At 49.0% G+C, this 18586-nt stretch overlaps 1 protein-coding gene across 2 annotated transcripts in view; it reads left to right on the top strand.

The window, feature by feature from the left end:
- Positions 1–18586, top strand: part of GTF2IRD1 (GTF2I repeat domain containing 1) — a 72782-nt gene that overhangs the window by 39042 nt on the left and 15154 nt on the right. For both annotated transcript variants that reach the window (XM_051809582.1, XM_051809583.1), the window contains 10 exons: positions 2386–2506; positions 5415–5452; positions 6492–6572; positions 8316–8405; positions 8946–9005; positions 9448–9513; positions 10634–10817; positions 11925–11983; positions 12168–12233; positions 13064–13147. In XM_051809582.1, the coding sequence (XP_051665542.1) occupies positions 2386–2506; positions 5415–5452; positions 6492–6572; positions 8316–8405; positions 8946–9005; positions 9448–9513; positions 10634–10817; positions 11925–11983; positions 12168–12233; positions 13064–13147 (849 nt within the window). The remainder of the gene's footprint in view (positions 1–2385; positions 2507–5414; positions 5453–6491; positions 6573–8315; positions 8406–8945; positions 9006–9447; positions 9514–10633; positions 10818–11924; positions 11984–12167; positions 12234–13063; positions 13148–18586) is intronic.

Below are 18586 nucleotides of genomic sequence, written 5' to 3' on the forward strand. Positions count from 1 at the left end.
ATGTTTCTGTGCTTTCAAGAAAATCATTGCCGTGTTCTGCACTGGTAAATTTTTATCTTTTTTTGTCTGGGAAGTGCTAGCATCATCCAACTGCTGACTGTTTTTAAAAGAAAAATAACAAAAGTCCATTTTTTCAGTGGCAAAACCCTGATGAGGGAGTTCTTTGACTTTCTCTGCTCTGTGTTTTCACTCCTTTTTCTCTGAGCTGGAGAGGCCAGATTAAGTCTTTACTGTGAGGGTGGTGAGGCCCTGGCACAGGTTGCCTAAAGAAGCTGAGGATACTCTATCCCTGAAAGTGTCCAAGGCCAGGTTGGACAGGGGTCTAGTGCAAGCAACCTGGTCTAGTGGAAGATGTCCCTGCCTACGACAGGGAGTTGGAATGAGATGGAAGGTCCCTTCCAACACAAACTATTCTGTGATTCCATGATAAGTACTTCTTGGCAGATACAAGAAAACAGGTACCTGTGCTGTCCAACTCAACCCTCACTCCAGCAGTGCCCTCATCACACGCCCTCATGCACACCTGCACTGCATCCAAATTTATCATGCCCAGCCCTGCTCCTGGATCACCTGGGCTTGGCTCACAAGAAAAGACTTGAGGTGTTGGGGTATTGTTTTGGTTTTTTTCTCTGAGCTGCCAACCACACACACACTCGCAGCTCTCCAGACACCTTCTCAGATATCTCTGCCAGCCAAATTATTGCTCTGGTCCCGTGGCAGCCCCAGCCCTAACATTGCTCCCTGGGCACGATGATGCTGAAGCCACCCAAAGGGGACCTCCGGCAGAGCCTGAAGGGGTCCCCACCTGCATGAGGGGGTTCTTTGTCTAAAGTAATTAATGGCTTTTTTTTCTCAAGAAAAGGATTTCTTTAAGCTTTAACGCATCCCCAAGGGATGGCACACTGAACTGTGTCTTGGGATGCTTGGGTTTTCCTTGCATAATGGCTGCACAGTATCTGGGGGAGGCATGAAGTACATCTGTACATCAGCTCAGGAGCTGCTGATGGAGAGCACTGTGCTGTGAGCTCAGGGGTTACATCGCAGGGAGCTGCAAGTAGAAATTAGGAAACGAAGAAGCAAACCCAGCAGAACTGGGGTGGGTAGCAGGTTATCTCTCTTGACTGGTCCCTGCAGGGCTACTAGAAGCAAAACCCATTAAACCTGTCTTTTTGTGGTTTGCATCAGCACATCAGCCTGTGCAAAAAAAAAAAGCATCTGCTGAGTCAGGAGGTGCCATTTCTGCAGAGATGCTATTTTCTGAGTGGAGCTGTATTTTAAGTTGCCAAGTGCAAAGTATCTCAAAGATTCCCCATACAATTTTGCTCGCCCTTTCATTAAAATACCCACTACTGCTTGGAAGACTATTTTTGCTCCTCCCCTGGGTAGCAGCTTCAGACAGGCTCTGCTGCTGGAAGAACAAGATTTGGTCCATAGAAAGCACAAATTAAAAGGAGCCCTTTGGACTGTTGGTAGATAAATAGTGTCTTTAAGGCTCTATATTGCTGCTGGTCCCATTGCCAGAGCCCTGCCCTTCCTGGCAGGCAGGAACCAAAGGGACAGAGGATTCACATTGCCATGGATGAGATATGTTTTAGAAGGGTGGGGATATTGCAATGGTGCTTTGAGACCAGCAAAGGGCCTTTGGCAGCAGCTGTTTTACAAGACACCTCTGTGGTTTCTGCAGCCTCACAGTGTAATGTCATTCTCTCCTTCCCCCAGCCCTCATCCTTCAGCTCTTTGCTCACCTTCCCTGCCTTATTGCATTTCCTACCCTGCCTTCAGATTACTCTTTTCATCTCCAAGGTCATTGCCAGGCTTCATTTCAGCTCCTTTCAGGCTGCTGAGGAACAGGGAAGGGAGAGAGGAGGTTTTTCATAGTGATGGGATGCTTTCATTCCTCTTGGTGTCACTGCCTGTGGGGCTTGGAGCTGCAGGACAGGGCTGCCTGTATCACTGATACTCTGGGTTTTGTCAATCTCCTATCCAGTGCAGCCCATCTCCTTCCTTGGAACAGGGCTGTCCCCCATTAGAAGTTAGTTCCTACAGTACTGGTCCATGGCCCTGAGTTTTCTGACCCTAGTCCCTACCTCTTGGAACCTTGTCCTGGCAGCTAACCCTTTCGGGAGATGCTCAACCCTGGCAGGGCTTCTCAGCACACATAGTTAATGCAGAGGTTTAAGCAAATGTCTTGCTATTATTTTAACATGTAAACCAAATTAAATCTGCATCTGTCTCTTTGCAAGCAGGTGACACTTGAAAACCTGCCTCCCGCTCTGACCTCAGCTCTGGGACTAGGAGGGGACCAAGCTGCATCATTGACATCTCCAGTTGCTAATTCTGTTTTTACTTTTCCTCCCAAAACCTGCCATGCGCACTTGGCACCAGGAAGCAAATTTACCAAAGATCCAACCAAGCTGGAACCCTCCAGCCCCCCCCGGGAGATTTCCCCTGAGCCACACCGCGGGGCTGCGCTGGACCTGGCGGGGACCTCTCAGGCCAACAGCAGGTAAGTGAGGCTTCTGTCCCTGTCCCCTGCCAAGTGACATTCCTCAGAGCTATTTGGGGAGCGTTAGTGTGCACAGCAGGTTACTGCTGTATCCATCAGCAGTGTGCAATGCATGCAGGAGGTTGCCATGGATGTAATTCAGTAAGCTGCAGCATCAGGTCCATGTAGGTCCATGGTGGGAAGGTGAGTGATGATGAATTGATGTTGCTTTCCTGCCTTCTTAAAATCCCACTGTAATGGTACAGCTAGCCAGCACAGGAGGAGGCCAAGCAGCCCTGTCCTTTTGCAAGCCAAAAATTTGGAATCATTGATTTTGAACAAAACCGATAAAATCGGTGCTGTGCCTGGGCAGGCTGAGATTATCTGTTGGAGCCCTCTGGTGTTAAAACATGACCTAAGGATTCACCCTCAGCCCATACCATAACAGCATCCTGCTAATTAGGTGTTGCTTGCTTATAAAGCTCACAGGGAGACTAAAAGTAGATTTAATAAAGACTGGGTTATAGAGTTCAGCAGAGCAGGAAGCTTTTTATAAGAGTACCTGTTTCTGTTGCAGTCATGCCATGAGCTAGACAAGTCCGTGCTGGCAGTGCCTGTGGAACATATAGCGCATAGCATACAGCTTTCCAGCCCAGACTAGGAGATCCAGGAGGTGTTTTTCTCTGTATAGCCCCAGAGTCCTTCGTTCTTGCTTCAGTGGAAGCAAGGTATAATTTAGTCTTTAAAATCACTTTGAAGAAGAGAGGCAGGGCATCAGTTTATAGCAGTATAAACTGCTCTAAGACAAGGAGCCTTCTCCTGGCCTTGCTTCACACAGCTGGCTCAGTCATGGATGGGGTGAGAAGTGCTCCTCAGCCTTTCCATCACAAAGCCTCACTACCCAGCACTGATAGCTCCACCAGCTGGAACTGCTGACTGTGCTATGGGGTTGATAAGTTCTGCAGGTCAGGACAGGGATACAGGGTGACTTGCGTCCTCCATGACATCTCTTGGGTTCCTCTCGTTTCTTGGCTCTTCATTGACATGAACCCGTGACAGGCTGGAGTCTCCTCTGGTTCTCCCCAGTGCTGTTTCAGGTTTATCCTCTTGGATGTGGCTGCCACATGCCCCTTAAGCTGTGCATGCTCTGGGCAGGGGAACCTGCATCACTAGGGCAGGCAACAAGTGAGCCCAGCAATATGCCCAGCACGGAAATCTCCATCTTTGGAGGGCAGAGACTTCCTGACCTGCCAAGTCCACAGGACTAGCATTTGTCTCCAGCCTTCTGGGTATCTTCAGCTTCAAAGGAGGGTTTGCAGGAGCTTTTACTTTGTTCTTCCTGCAAATGAGGAACCTCTGTGCCTTGGTAGGAGCATTTCCATAGCAATGGTCCACTCAGATCAGAGTCCTACTCCAGGAAAAGGGCAGTGTCCAAAAGTCCAGGAGAAAGGCCAGACACTGTGAGGGGTAACGTGCTCCCCAGGGAAGCCCTCCTCCCAAATTTCCCTGGTAAAAGGTTGACTTTAACCTGAAGTGGGAGAGTTTATAACCCTTTCCGAGGCTCACCTTCTAGACCAGTGATCCTTTCTACCAATACCACATTTAGGAAGAACATTTCAAGAATACTCCTAGCTTGTTCTGTGGTTTGTTCTGCTGACACTGCTGAGTGGATTTAGGCGAGTGAGAAGTGGTTTTGAACATCACTCTTAAACCAATAGGAGTATGGCACTGGCTCAGAAGGTTTTCCTTCCCCATGAAGGACCAGCACTGGGGGAGAAGTGCATTTCCAGAGTGGTTCCTTGGGTTCCTTACTGCCAAAGAGCCATGGTTGTTCTTGTTTAAGAGAGAGACAGAAAGCATACACATCCTGAGAATGCTAAATAATCTCATTTGGATGCTGAACACCTTGTGTAAATTCCTGAGCATGTGAAGTTAACTGTAGATGGGAGATTGGGATAGTGCCCAGTTTTGGGGAAAAAAAGGTTTTGAGCAGTAAAAGTATTTACCAAATCAATTGAGTTTTTTCCTTTATCCCTCTTTACTTTAGCTCTATGAGTAACCACATTGTAATGATACCTTATGCACTCCTCTCTGTCACAAAGGGATGGAGCCAACCAGGTTTCAGGCTTAAAATGTCTCTTACTTTCCAGAGCTCTTTGCTGTGGTTCCATCTGTGAGTGTCTAGAGGCAGGACGGCCATCAGTGGGGTAGCAGGACCAGGATGGGTTTGGCAGCAGGGCTTATTCACAAAGAAACTCACAGACCATGGCTTTCCTTGCAATCATGGATGCCGTGCCACTATTGGGACCTTGGGTGCAGTGACCCTGAGGACCTGTCCTCAGCCCTTGCAGCCCTCTATGATGGAAGGCAGGGTTTCCCCCTTGTAAAGTAAGATACATGCGGGTATTCCCCCAAAATGCTAAAGCAGTGGAAAGAATTCAAAAAGGTTTATTCAAAGGCAAGAACCCTAGAAACTCACAAAGAATATTCTGCGCCAGCAGTGAGAGCACTGGGCCTGAGAAAGTAATGCCTCCTGATCTTTTCCAGGCTTCTTATCTTCTCTGGCCTCCCTTCCCCAGCCTCCAGGCAGTCACATTTTGTAACACCATGAGGCTTTATCTCTCCTCAGACCAGAGAGAGAGAGAGAGAGAGAGAGAGAGAGAGACTGCTGCTTCCTCTCTGGGACACAGGAGGGAAAGAAACACTTCCCCCCCCCCCCATCCTTGAAAAAGGGGTTTCTTCTTAGGCAAAAAGTCTCCCTAAGCGACATTTAATTAAGCTCTAGTTTTCGCATTACAAATTCTTCCAAAAAGGGGTACCTCTTCCTACACCCCTCCTGCCAGGATTGGTTCTACACACACCACTGTGTTTTTAAGCTCTCTCTTTTCTTGTTCCTTGACCACCTCTCTTGTCTGCCTTTCCCTTCCAGGTCTGAGAAGTGTAGTGTTTCTGAAAGCTGTGAACCAGGTGAGGAATAATTCATTTTCTCTTGCAAAACAGTGATACTGGGGGACAAACTAGAGAAAGATGCCTGCAAAGTAACTTGGATGTGTGACATCTGATTGCGGCACAGTACAGTTCTCTAATGACTTTATCCCCATTCGATAGATGCAGAGATGAAGGCTCTTACTGTGTGACCCTCCAGCTGAGGAGGTCAAAGTGCATAAATTGAAATTAATGAGGCTTAAGCATGTGCTTAAGTGCAAAGCGAAAGGAATTCATCAGTCTCAGTTCCTTTGAAAACCATCACTTAGAAGTCATAGGTGTCAGTGTTCTGAGCACCACAAATGATAAGGAAGTGCTTTTCCCCAGATTTAGCAGTTTTGACCTGTTGAAACAGCACGCCAAGCCTTGCTATCTTGCTTGCCCAAGCTGCAAGCTGGGACTCTGCCCCTTGCAGTGGATCCATCCCATCCTAAGTGAGGAAGTTTATCCTGAGATAAAAGGAAGCGGGTTAAGCACTGTGGGCAGCCTCCTGGGGCAGCCTCTTCCTGGGGCAGCCTGTTAGCATAGGTTCCCATCCACTGGGGTTGAAACCATGCTGAATTTTGCAGGGGTTCAGCTGGTCGCATCCTGGTATGATGCAGCTGCCGTCAGCCCTCTCAGAACAGGGGCATGTTCCAGGCATTTGGGAGCATTAAAAATGCCAGAAGCGCTCACTGGAGACAGCTTCTCTGTGTCCCCACCAAAGCCTGTTGGTGGCTTTGGTTCATTTTAAGTGAAGAAAGCCAGGAAACAAGCATAGAACAAGGGCCAGCGGCCACTTCGAGGGCCCCAACAGCTCCTGCCGGCTGACCTGTTTGCAGAAGCCATGCCTACAGATGTCCTTTTGGGTGCCTCCATGCCGTGGGCTTGATGCCACTGGGCCACTTTACCAAAGCCTTGTTGATGCAGGATGCTCAGTTGGCATTGACGTCACAGCCGGCCACGCTTTCCCTGCATTGGTGGGCACACATGGCATTACTGGATCCTGTTGGCGACTGCCTTCCGTTGCCTTTCCCCATAGGTACCTCAGGAGAGCTAGGTGGGATCAGGCAGATCAAAATCGAACCAGACGAGCTGGACATCATCCAGATCACCGTACCAGGTAGCTGCTGGGGTACCGTCTGTGTGCAGTGGCTGCTGCGCAGGCAGGGCTGCCGCATCATGTCTCAGCATTTCGCTTTGAGAAGAGGCATTAGCAGGGTATCTCCCAGAACAAAAGGTTCCCTTGTGCACGTGCAACAGTCTTCCTTCGCTGACAGTCATTTTAAGGAGCATATTGAGATTTCCTGGGAGCATTGGTAGGTGTTTTAGGGTTCTTTGTTGTTTTTTACCTCTCTCCTTCGTTGCTTTCTTATCTTGCCTTTCCCTTGGAGAAAGCGAGCCTGGTTTGCTGCTTTCCTTCACACATGGGCTTAGAGGATCCCAGGTATTGAGTGCAGGATGCTTTTGACGAGGTCCTTCGTTTAGAAAACCAGCCTGGTTATGAAGAGTTCATAAAAACAGGTCTAACCTGCTTAATGCAGGTTTAATATTAAGCATGTGCTGAAAATGTGTTGGAATTGTTGACATTGATGGGGGAAGTTCCCTGCATTTCTGCCCGCAGAGGTCAGTGTCAATGGGTGGTCATGGAGATGAGGTGCTTGAGGGGCAACTGTGAGAGTTATTTTCTACTTACCTGACCTGGACAGTACAGCAAATGGTAGGATGATCCTCAGGGTTTAATGAGTGGATTGTTAGCAGTTTGCATTTTCAGTGTGCTTTACAACCATTAATTAATAATCTCACCAGAATAAGGGCAACAACAGGACTCAAACATGCCCTGAGGGTGAGTGATGCTGGGGACAGCAGTGACACCCAGCCCCACTGCACCAGTGTTCACCTCTGTTGCACCCAAATTGTAGCAATCCCCTCAGTAAGGTGATAGTAAGTAAGGGGATTCACTCCAGGATTGGTGTAGGGTGGACTTATCTATGGGTAATATAGGGGAAGAAGAAGGAACAAGGTATTGTGGTACGTCAAACATTTTAATTTTCAACTTGGCAGCTAATGAAAGAGAAGAAAGCTAATGTGTGGTGAGGTACAGCAGGAGGAGGGGGAGTAATTACCACTTCTCCCGTGCCAGGGAGATCATACTCCAAGTCCTGAGTCCGCCTTTTTTTACCTTATTTGAAGATCGAGTACAATCAGGGGGAATGCAGGTGAGGACAGGGAGGAGGACTAATAGAAAAGAGGTTCTCACCTGCAGGGAAAAATTGATGAAATTGGGATTATTTTTCCTGTGAGGTCAGAAGTGACCTGATTGAAGTGTATAAACTAGCTGTAACTTTATTTGAAGATTAATTTGGATGGCTCTTTGAGGGCACTGGAGAGCCTAGCACCTGGGAAGACAGATTTAACAGAAGAGGGCAGACAAATTGCGTAAGGGAAGCCCAAAGAGGGGTGATTTTGTGGAGGAAGGCAGCGTAAGTGGAATGGTTTCCTCCCGTGTAGTAGCTAAGTTTAGCAGCATTAACTTTTTTAACCAAAATTGAGTGTCCATATGGAATTAAGCCAAGTAAATAATTTTGAAGTATTTTTGCTCTTTGCCTTCTGTAGAGGTTAGGAAGAGACTTTTGCTCCTCAGGTTGAGTGACTGAGTGTGTTTCAGGGATGAGCTTTGGGTGGTTCTGGGGAGGAAGAAGGCAAATGCATCCCCAGATCAGCTTCTGGTGGTGTGTGGGGCTCTCAGAAGTGGGAGGCCCTTCGCTTGGTCTTTGCTGATGGGTCAGGACCTTCTGAACCCTGTTTTGGGGACAGTGTGTCCCTGGCATCAGAACAAAAGGTGCCCATGGATTTTTGTCTGCAGACCGATCACCTGGTTTAGATGAGATGCACGACTCAGTGCCCACACACGTGGCCTCCGAGGAGTCGAGCTACATCCTGGAAACAGTAGCAGGTACCAGAAATGAAGCATGTGGGAGGCCGTGTGGTGGCACCGGTGTTCACGCATGTGTCAGAAATGAGTAAATACCATTTCTGAGCCAAAGTGATGGAGTTGGGACCCAATTCCAGAATCTTGGCCTCAATCAGACCACCTGGGAACTCCGATGAACTAACTGGTGGCTTTTCTGGCACTGCTGTTCCTTCCCAGCTCCCAGCATTCTGCAAATCCCAGTTCCTCTTCCTGGTTCATGCCTGGGATTTACCTGTGGAACGTGTGCTGGCCCAGTGGCTTCCCTTGCTCCTGCTGGGTCTCTCCTCTCCCAGGGAGCCCATACCAAAGGGCAGGGAGACCTCTTGTATGTAGGCAATGAGTTATTCTGCTGATGCAACTCCTGGCATGCTGGTACCAAGCCCAGCTTCTGCTGGGACACATGTTCAGAGCTTAGTGAGGGGAGGGAGCATTTGAGTGGCTGTAGGGCACCCAGAGAACTCCTGCTCATCTGGTGTGGTTTTGCTGGTGCCTACTACTGCTTACCCTATTCTTCCTCATCAGAGACAGAGAAGGGGCCAAGTGAGGAGTCTCGACGTGAAGAAAGGCAGATGGAGGGATCAGGTGAGTCTACGGTGAACTCTGAGCATTGCCCATCATTGCAGGTTTTTGGAAGGATGGATGAACACAGATGTATTTCGGGTTCGGTTTTGTGGGCTTCCTATGTTATCAGCAAAGCCTTCAGCCTCCAGAACCTCAGCACAGAAGGGCACTGCCATGTTCCTGGGCTCTGTCCTCCCCTCTCTTGCTGGATTTACTTTTCTACCATTTTTTTTCATTTCTGGCTGCTAGCACCACTCTGTGGCAGGTGCATCCCTGCCCTTCCTTGCTAGGGGATGAGCTTGGACACAGCTGTCAGAGGTCTGGCACTGATCTGCGGGCATGAAGAGTGTGCAACCAGCTCTGCCAGAGATCAGGGGCTGCTCACCTGTGCCGTGCGTTGCTTACTCCTGAAGCAGCTGGTTGCTCAGACCAGTTCTCTCTATTGTTTTTTTTTTTTTTGCAGATGGTATAGGGGATGTTTTAAGTCATTTGAGGAAACAAGTTGAAATTCTGTTCAACTCACGATACGGTAAGATGGTCATTAACACATTTCATCATGCCGAGTGTCGGCCTTGTCACCTACCATTTCCAAACCAGCAGCTGACTGAAGGTGCTATCTAATTTGTTTGTTTGCTGTCTGCTGGGTTTACAAATGCATTTGAAATCTCCTCAGGCCTTGTTATTGAAGCTCTTTCCCTTGGTTTCCTCAATGCTGTTTCACTGACTGCAGCCTAGGAATTGCTTCCGTGGCCTTCAGCCTTTCTCCCATGGAGGAAAGGTCCAACATGGTTCCAGCATCATTTGCTTGAAATGTCAGAGAGGGTTTTCCACTCAAGGTGGTCATTGCATAGCTCAGGAAGGCTGATGGCACCTCGATGGTGGGGACTGGCACTCAGCATGCTCTGCTCACCTCTTCTTAGAGAGGTTATTTAATTGAGAAAAAGTACAAGTGAGGTCACACATGCATTTTGAGAGCTGGTAGAAAGTTTTTGCCACTGGTAGGACCAGGAGATGTGGGTTTGCCTGGCAGTCCTCACAAGTTGGAGGTAGAGCGGAGCTGCATCCCCTGGGCTTGTAGAGCCCATTGTGACCAGGGAAAGAAGGGCCAGGATGCTCTTGGGCAGGGCTGGGCACTGGGGATGCAGCTGAAATGGCCATCAGAGTGATGGTCCTCACTGCACCCCATGCTTTAATAACAGACTGGGAGTTGTCATCCACACTGGTGGGGTTTTGTCCTGGTTTATCATCTCTGCCCAAGCAGTGCTACTTGGCATTGGCTGCTCAGTTGCTTTTGGCAATATTTAGCAGAGCAAGGGGAGCCCTCACCACGCTGGGCTGCGTGGTGTACCACCACGCATGTTCCCTGTCCCCTCACCTAGGAGAGGGATTTCCATGGGGGTCTGAATGTGAGGTCCCACTGCTTGCAGCCTTTTTAGGAAGGCAGGCTGTGATAATGTAGCAAATGCAAAAGCCAGTTCCAGCTGGCTGCCTGGCTCTGTCCCTCTTCTCATGTCTGCCAGTGTCAGGGACATCCCCACCAGGCACAGTGACAATAAACTCCCTTAAAACCTCCACCAACATGCCTTGTTGCTGTTGCTGTGACCTGACACAGAGGTCCAGCAAACTAATGAGATTGGGTCCCCATGCAGCGAAAGCCATAGGAATATCAGAGCCGGTCAAAGTCCCCTACTCCAAGTTCCTGATGTACCCTGAGGACTTGTTTGTTGTGGGCTTGCCAGAAGGCATCCTACTGCGCCGCCCCAACTGCTTCGGGATTGCAAAGCTGAAGAAGATCCTGCAAGCAAGCAACAACATCCAGTTTGTCATTAAAAGGTAAGGTGGGTGGGGTGGCCATCCCTTGGGGAGGATGTTTCTGCTCAGAGCTCCTGCTGCTGTGCAGTGTCCTGGGGAACGTCCATCTCTTGGTCACCTTCAATAAATTTGCTTGATTAGAAGCAAGAGTTGTTGCCTCGTTAGAGCCATCCGTGGGAGGCAGCAGTGGTGTTGTCATCTCTCCCTTGATGTCTGTTGGGTTTTTAACCTGCTTTTGCAAATGTTGGCCACAGCAGCAGGGAGCATCCAACAGTGAGGGAAGGAGCCTTTAAACTTCAGGGTGCCTTGGTGTGGGACAAGGAGAGGGGCCTGGAGCCCTGAGGGGTCTTCCTACAGAAAATGAGGTAGCTGCAAAGAGCAGGGAAGATGCCAACCCTGTGTGGAGAAGGGGGGATGTCATAAGAACTGTGAGAGGGCTGTGAGAAGCCCAACCAACGTAACATGGTAGCATTGCCCTGAAAGAGGGAACAGATCCAGCAGAGATGGATTTTAAGATGTCTTGGGTATTTTAGTGATGTTTCTCACGCAACTGCTGACACAACCAATGCAGTGGGTGGCTGAAACAGAAAATAAACATTGGGAGCATGGAGATTTTGTGGTGTCAGAGCAGCAGCTCCCAGACCAGCCCAACCATACTTTGGGGTTTCTCTTGTCCTGATCTTGGACCCATTTCTTAGTGATACAGCTTCAGTGCAGCTTGTAACAAGCCTTGCTATTGCCTCACTGTGCAGTTTTAGCATTAGGTACCAAGGTAAAAATTTTTGGGGCCAACTGTATGTTGAAAGGAGCCATGCACAGTTTTTCCCATCCCTGAGAAACGTTCAGGACCATGTCCACTAAAAGTCTGTAGCTGCTGACTTAAGCTGCTCAGTCATCACTTGATTAATCTCATCCCAGGGAGCACCGCATCAGTTCATTGAAGAGTCTGTCAGTGTGAAAACTATGTCCAAAGTTCTCCTGTTGCATTGCAGGAGCTTTTAAAATGGTGTTAGACAGGGTGAGTGGTTTGTGGCTGTAGGAGTGGTGGTCCTGGGGATGCTGAAGCAGCTGAGTCTCACTGGCCAGGAAGGTCAGTCATGTGCCCTCTGCTTCTCCCTTTTTTTCCAGACCTGAGCTACTGGCAGAGGGCATAAAGGAGCCAGCATCGGACAGCCCAGCAGCCAAAGGTAGGTTGAGAGACGCCCGGCAGCTGGGCCATTAAGGGCTAGGTAGGAGAGGAATGAGAGTGATTTCATACAGCGTTTCTGTTGCCTTATCTCTCCACCTCGTTTTTTGGCTGGAAACCCCTCTCCCGTGCATCCCCCTTGGCAGCACTGCAAATCCTAATTCCTCTTATGTCCCCTGTCTCAGCCGCCAGCGAGAGGGACTCGAGCGAGGTGCTGATGGAGGACGCTGTGAAGAGACAGGGCTTTCAAGGTGGGGGGCTGGAGGCATCTGTGGGGGCTGAGGCAGAGCCCCTAGCCCACTGGGGCTGCACGTGACAAACACGTGAGAAGGGAGCGCTGCGGGTGTTGGGGCTTGGTGGGTTGGCAGAAGAGCAAGGCGAGACTGGGAGGAAGGAGAGGAAGTGGGATAAGGGGATGGGAAGCACAGACAACTGGAAAACAAGATGTACAGCTGGGACAGGCAGTCCCACAGGTCCAAGAAAGAAGCTCAAACTGCTCTGCATGGTGCCCTAATTAACCCACTTTGCTTGTCTCCCTGTCTGACCTTGTGAGATGCATAATTAAGTTTCCAAGCCTCGGGGTTTGCCTTTTCTGGGGCTTTTTCTGCCTGGGTGATACCTGTATAAATGCCACTCAAGTTCAGCATGCACTGGCAACAATGTGGTGGCTCCCTTGGGGGAAGTGATGGTGAGAAGCCTGTGGGCTGGGCGGGCAAATGCAGCTGTTGCTCAAGCATCCCTTCTTGGGCCTTGGAGGCCTGCAAGGGTTTGCACAGGGAGGGAGCCTTTTCAAAACCTTTGGCTTTTCCAAGAGGCTTTGGAGTGTGTTTTATTTTAACACAGGTAATTATCGCAACTGAATCTTCAATTTCACGTGGCTTTTATTCTTAGCAAACAGGCAGAGGAAAAAGCCCCATATTTCTGTTTAGATTATTTTTAAGGACTTTGAATGGCCCACTCCAGAGATTAGCTAATTGCAAGATAAGGACTTTCCTATAATTAGAAAATGGCATTACTTAAAAGTCACAGAGTGCCTTTTAATTTACCAGTAGAAGTCCACAATTGATTCTTTATTTTACAGAAAATTATGATGCCAGGCTTTCCAGAATAGACATTGCTAACACGCTACGGGAACAAGTCCAGGACCTGTTCAATAAGAAATACGGTGAGAAACCAGGCAGAGAGTTGGTTTTATTCCCCCCTTATTCCCTCCTAATTCTTTGCACCCTGTCTCTCCCCTCTCCTCCTGATTCCTCCTTGCCAGGTACTTTCTTTCAACTCCCCCTTGAGCCACCGACACCTTGGAGGGCCAGAAAGGAATGGCAGGTCTGGGAATTGGTGCTCTTTGCTGCAGGAGCTGTGGGAGCAACAGGGGGTGGCGGGAGGTTGGGAAGAGAGTAAGAACAGGCTGTACTGAGCACCCGCAGAAGCAGTAGGGGACAAGTAGATGCTGCCCCTCCTGTCCCCAGGGCAGGGAAATGCCGTTATCCCCATGTCGTGGTTTAGAAATAGTCTTCCCCAATTTAGTGTTCCCACTGAAGCACTCAAAACCATGTGCTGCTTGCTCATTCCTTCCTCCCTTCCAGTCCTCCTCCCCCTGCATGTGGATGGAGAGGAGAATTAGAGGCACAAAGGGTAAAGATCATGGGTTGATATTTACTATAAGCAGCAATGGAATAAGAAAACGAACAGTAACAGCTACAATATCAGGAACAGAGGGAATTGGTGCTATCTGATTGCTCCCTCTGCCACGCTTACTCCACCAGAAGGGACCCCTTCCCTATTCCCCAGAAAATAATGTGAGGTGGTACAGAATAACCTCAGGGTCCTGGCCTTACCCCCTCTGGCTACTGCAAAAATTAACCCTGTCCTGGATGGAACCAGGACATTATCCGCCCCTTATTCTGTACCGTCTATGTCATGCTGAAATCCTACACTTTCCAACTATATACATATATATGTATATATATATGTATATATATAAGTATAGGTATCATTTCCATAGTCAATGGGCGTCACTCCAAAATGTCTGTTGAGCTCATTTAGTCCATGACTGTGGATTCTATCCATCCTAGATGTCTTCCAGAGCAGGAGGGCTGGTGTGCTGTCAGCTGGTTGCAAGCTGCATCAGGAGCTCACAGCTGGTATATCTGCAGCAGCCCATCCTCATTGTCCATGGTAGTTGTGGCAGACAGTAGCAGTGTCATTCAGCAACTAGTATTATACGATTCAACATCAGAGACTGTTCTTGCCCAAAAATCAAATCCCCAGACACACTGTGTTTCCTTGTCGCTCTGCATCACCCACCAAGTGCACCCAGGTCCTTGAGCAAAAATGATCCCAAGGGTGGGTTTGCCTTTGCTTGACATACTTTTACCGCCAACTTCTCTACCTGAGCAGCGATGTCTTGCCACAGTTCAGCAGCCCAGATGGGTTTCCGTCTGTGCTGCCAATTGGCCTTTTTCCATTGGTCCAGCCACCCCCACAGAGCATTTGCCATCATCCAAAAGTCAGTGCAGAGGTAGAGCATTGGCCATTTCTCTTGTTCAGTGGTACCTAGAGCCAGCTGGACAGCCTTCAGCTCTGCAACCTGACTTGATCCACCTTGTCCATCAGGAGCTTCTGCAGCTCACCACCATAGGACTCCATACAACAGCTTTCCATTTTCAGTGTGTCCCTACAATACAGCAGGAACCAACAGTGAACATTGTGTGTCACCTTTCATTTTCTGGAAGCTGATTATATGGTGGGGCCTTCACAGCACATGTCACCTGATCCTCCTCTGGTAATAATCTGAAATTTTCACCTTTGGGCCAGTTTGTGATGATCTCCAAGATTTCTGGGCAATTGGGGTTTCTTAGCTGAGCTCGCTGCGTGATCAGAGCGATCCACTTACTCTACGTGGATCATGTGGAAGGGGCTTTCCCTTTGAACATCCAGCCCAGCACTGGCAGTCAGGGTGCCAGAAGGAGCTGTGCTTTGGTGTCAGTCACTTCTGAAGTGGTTCCAACCCCTTCAGAAGCTGCCAGGATCTCTTTTTCAGTTGGGGAGTAACAGGCCTTGGACCCTTTGTATCCCTGACTCCAGAACCCTGGGGCTTGTCCTTGAGTCTCCCCAGGTACTTTTTGCCAGAGACTCCAGGAAGGACCATTCTCCCCAGCTGTAGTGTAGAGCACGATTTTTACATTCTGTCCTGTCCTGACTGGCCCATGGACTACTGAATGGGCAACCTCCTGTTTAATTTGTTCAAAAGCGTGTTGTTGTTCAGCACCCCACTTAAAATTGTTCTTCTTCTGTGTCAAATGATAGAAAGGGCTGACAATCTGAATGTAATCTGGAATATGCGTCCTCCAGAAACCCACAGCATCCAGGAAAGTCTGTGTTTCCTTCTTGCTGGTCGGTGGGGACACAGCTGCTGTTTTGTTAACTGCATCCATTGGGACCTGACAATGTCCATGTTGCCATTTTACTCCTAAAAACTGGATTTCCAGGGCAGGTCCCTTGACCTTACTTTGTTTTATGGCAAAACCAGCCTTCAGGAGGATCTGGATTATCTTCTTCCTTTCTCAAAATCTGCCTCTGCTGTGTTCCCCCACACAATAATGTCATCAATGTACTGCAGGTGTTCTGGAGCCTCACCCTTTTCCAGTGCAGTCTGGATCGGTCCATGGCAAATGGTGAGGCTGTGTTTCCAGCCCTGGGACAGTCTGTTCCAGGTGTACTGAACAGCCCTCCAAGTAAAAGCAAACTGTGGCCTGCACTCTGCTGCCAAAGGAATGGAGAAGAACCCATCAGCAATGTCAGCAGTGGCACCACTTGGCTGCCTTGGACTCCAGCTCGTACTGAAGTTCCAGCATGTCTGGCACAGCGGCATCAGTGGTGCTGTGACTTCTTTCAGGCCACGATAGTCCACTGTCAGTCTCCACTCTCCACTGCACTTGTGCACTGGTCATATAGGGCTATTAAAGGGTGTATTGGGTCTGGCTGAGATGGAGTTCATCTTCCCCTAGCAGTTGTCCCAGTGCTGTGCTTTGCAGTGGTAGCTAGAAAGGTGTTCATAACACGCCAGCATTTTGGTTACAGTGCTCCCACGGCATCAGCGCTGTCTTTCAACATTCCCCCCATCAATAGGCTGGGGATAGGCAACATCCTGGGAGGGGCCAGCTGGCCCAAATTAACCAAAGGGATATCCCATACCATAGGATGTCAGCTCAGATATAAAAGCTAATGACAGGAGCTAAGGAGGAAGGGGGACATTCATTATTTACAATGTTTGTCTTCCTGAGCAACTGCCACACGTGCAGAAGCCCCACTTCCCGGGAAGTGGCTGAACATTGCTTGCTGATGGGAAGTAGAGAATAAACCTTTTTTTTTCTCTTTGCTTGTGTGTGCACAAACTTTCACTTTTGCTTTAGTGAACTGCCTTATCTCAACATATGAGTCATTTTCCATCTTATTTTCTCTCCCCTGTCCAGCTGGGATGGGAGTGATAGAGTGGCTTGGTGGGCACCTGGCATCCAGCCAAGGTCAACCCACTAAAAAGGTCTTGCTGACCTGGCTCTCAAGTTCACGAATCATCTCATGGATGGGGGGGTCACAATATTGTCAACGGTGCACTGCTGTGGTAGAGATCAGTACCTGATGTTCTTCAACCCTCAGCAATCCCACAACAGAGGGGTCCTCTGAGAGACCAAGCATGATATTCAGCTGTTTAATTTCCTCTGTCTCCACAGCAGCTATCCCAAAAACCCAACAATGTCATTTTGGGTCCTTGAGATACCCTCTCCTGAGGTAATCTATGCCAAGGATAGACCGGGCCTCTGAGCCAATCACAAGGAGGTGTTTTTGCCATTCCTTCCCAGTCAGGCTCACTTCAGCTTCCGGTACAATCAGCTCTTGGGATCCCCCTGTCAGCCCAGAAATAGAGATGGATTCTGTCCCCACATATCTTGATGGCATCAGGGTACATTGTACACCAGTGTCAATTAAAGCCTTGTGCTCTTGTGGGTCTGGTGTGCCAGGCCATTGGATCCACACAGTCCAATAGCTCCGACCGTGCCTTTCCTCCACCTGGCTGGAGGCAGGGCCCCTTTAGTCCTGGTCATGGTACTCGTTGCTCACTTCTTGTAAATATGACCTGGAAGTCCCTTCAAGAGGATTGAATGTAGCATCATCCATTCCATTCTGTCTGAGGACTTGCCCTCTGGAAACCGGAGCAGCATTTATCCTTGAAGAACTCTGTGCGGTGGTTGTCCTACCTTTGAACTCATGCACCCATGCTGCTGGGGCAGAGGTGGGTTTTCCATCCAACTTCCTCATGTCCTCTCCATGGTCATGCAGGTAAAACCACAGGTTACTTCGTGGTGTATACCCTCCCTCTTGAGCAGTGGGGCGCCTGCTCCCAAGCAGAGATTCTAGTCCATACTGGTAGGGCATAGGATATTTCCTCTTTAGTTTGCTCAAGTCTTTTGAGTCTGCTCACAGTCTTGGGGAGTATTTCTACAGCTGAGACGCAGGTCAGTAGGGAGGAAAAAAGATGATATTCATACTGCCAGAGTCAGGTAGTCATCTGAAGCACTGTTTGTCCTCCTCCTTTCATTGACATTGATGCCAGTGAGTTGGTGTACAACGATGGCACGCTCCATGCAAACTTCTGGCACATGGATTGTGTGCGCTGGACCTCATCTGATCTACAGGGGACTGCTCATTATTTGAATCTCTATAGATTACCTCCAGCACAGCTAATTCTCTCAGCTACTGTATACCTTTCTCCATGGTGTTCCACCTGCTTGGGCGCACTATTAGGTCACCCTTGAGAGAACACCTTTCCCTCACGCTTGACAGGAGTTGCTTCCAGAGACTGAGTTTGTCCTCTTCCCAAATCCCCTTGTCAGTGCCCTGGGATCCTGGGACAGGGATCAGGGATCCCAGTTACTTGGCTTCACTACCATCTAGTTCCATATCCTGGGCCGTGATATCCCAGCACTGGAGCAGCCAGGTCACCAGGGGCTCTCCTGTGCATCTTGCATCTCACCCAGGGATAGGGATCAGGTGATTATCTCTGGCCCTACCTCTTCCTCCTGTTCTGAGGGCCCTGCTTCCTCTTCATCCCTTACTAAGTGAACTGATTTTGTCTTGGATTTCTTCTTCTGTGTAGGGGCAACTGCTACTGGCACAGGTTGTTCCTCTGGTTCAGCTGCAGTTTGAGTGGCCACAGTGCCTTGTAGGTCTGCTTTCCTCCTCCTGAGGCTGTGAGGGTGCTGTCTAGTGACTAACAGTGTCTGATAAGTAGTAGCCAGGATCCAGCACACTGCATAACTTTGCATCCTTCTGTAACTGCCCCTAGCATTTCTTCTTTCAAATATCCTGCCACTTTGTCTGGGTCCTGTAGTTGTTCAGAAGTGAGCTTCCATTTTCTCCCACCACTCATGACTATCCAGCCTCGGGGTAGATCTTTGAAAGACCCTCTAACTCTAACTGTGGTGTGGACAGCACTGAGGAGACCTAGCAGACTTAGCAACAAAAACATGTTGTCCTTATCATCCAGAGGGAATTCAAAATTCTCAAAAGCTGTTATAACAGGCCTGAAGGAGAAGAAGAGGAT

The sequence above is a fragment of the Manacus candei genome, unplaced genomic scaffold, assembly GCF_025592945.1.
Source record: "Manacus candei isolate 608988 ecotype Guabito, Panama unplaced genomic scaffold, ASM2559294v1 h1tg000076l, whole genome shotgun sequence".
Taxonomy (NCBI): domain Eukaryota; kingdom Metazoa; phylum Chordata; class Aves; order Passeriformes; family Pipridae; genus Manacus; species Manacus candei.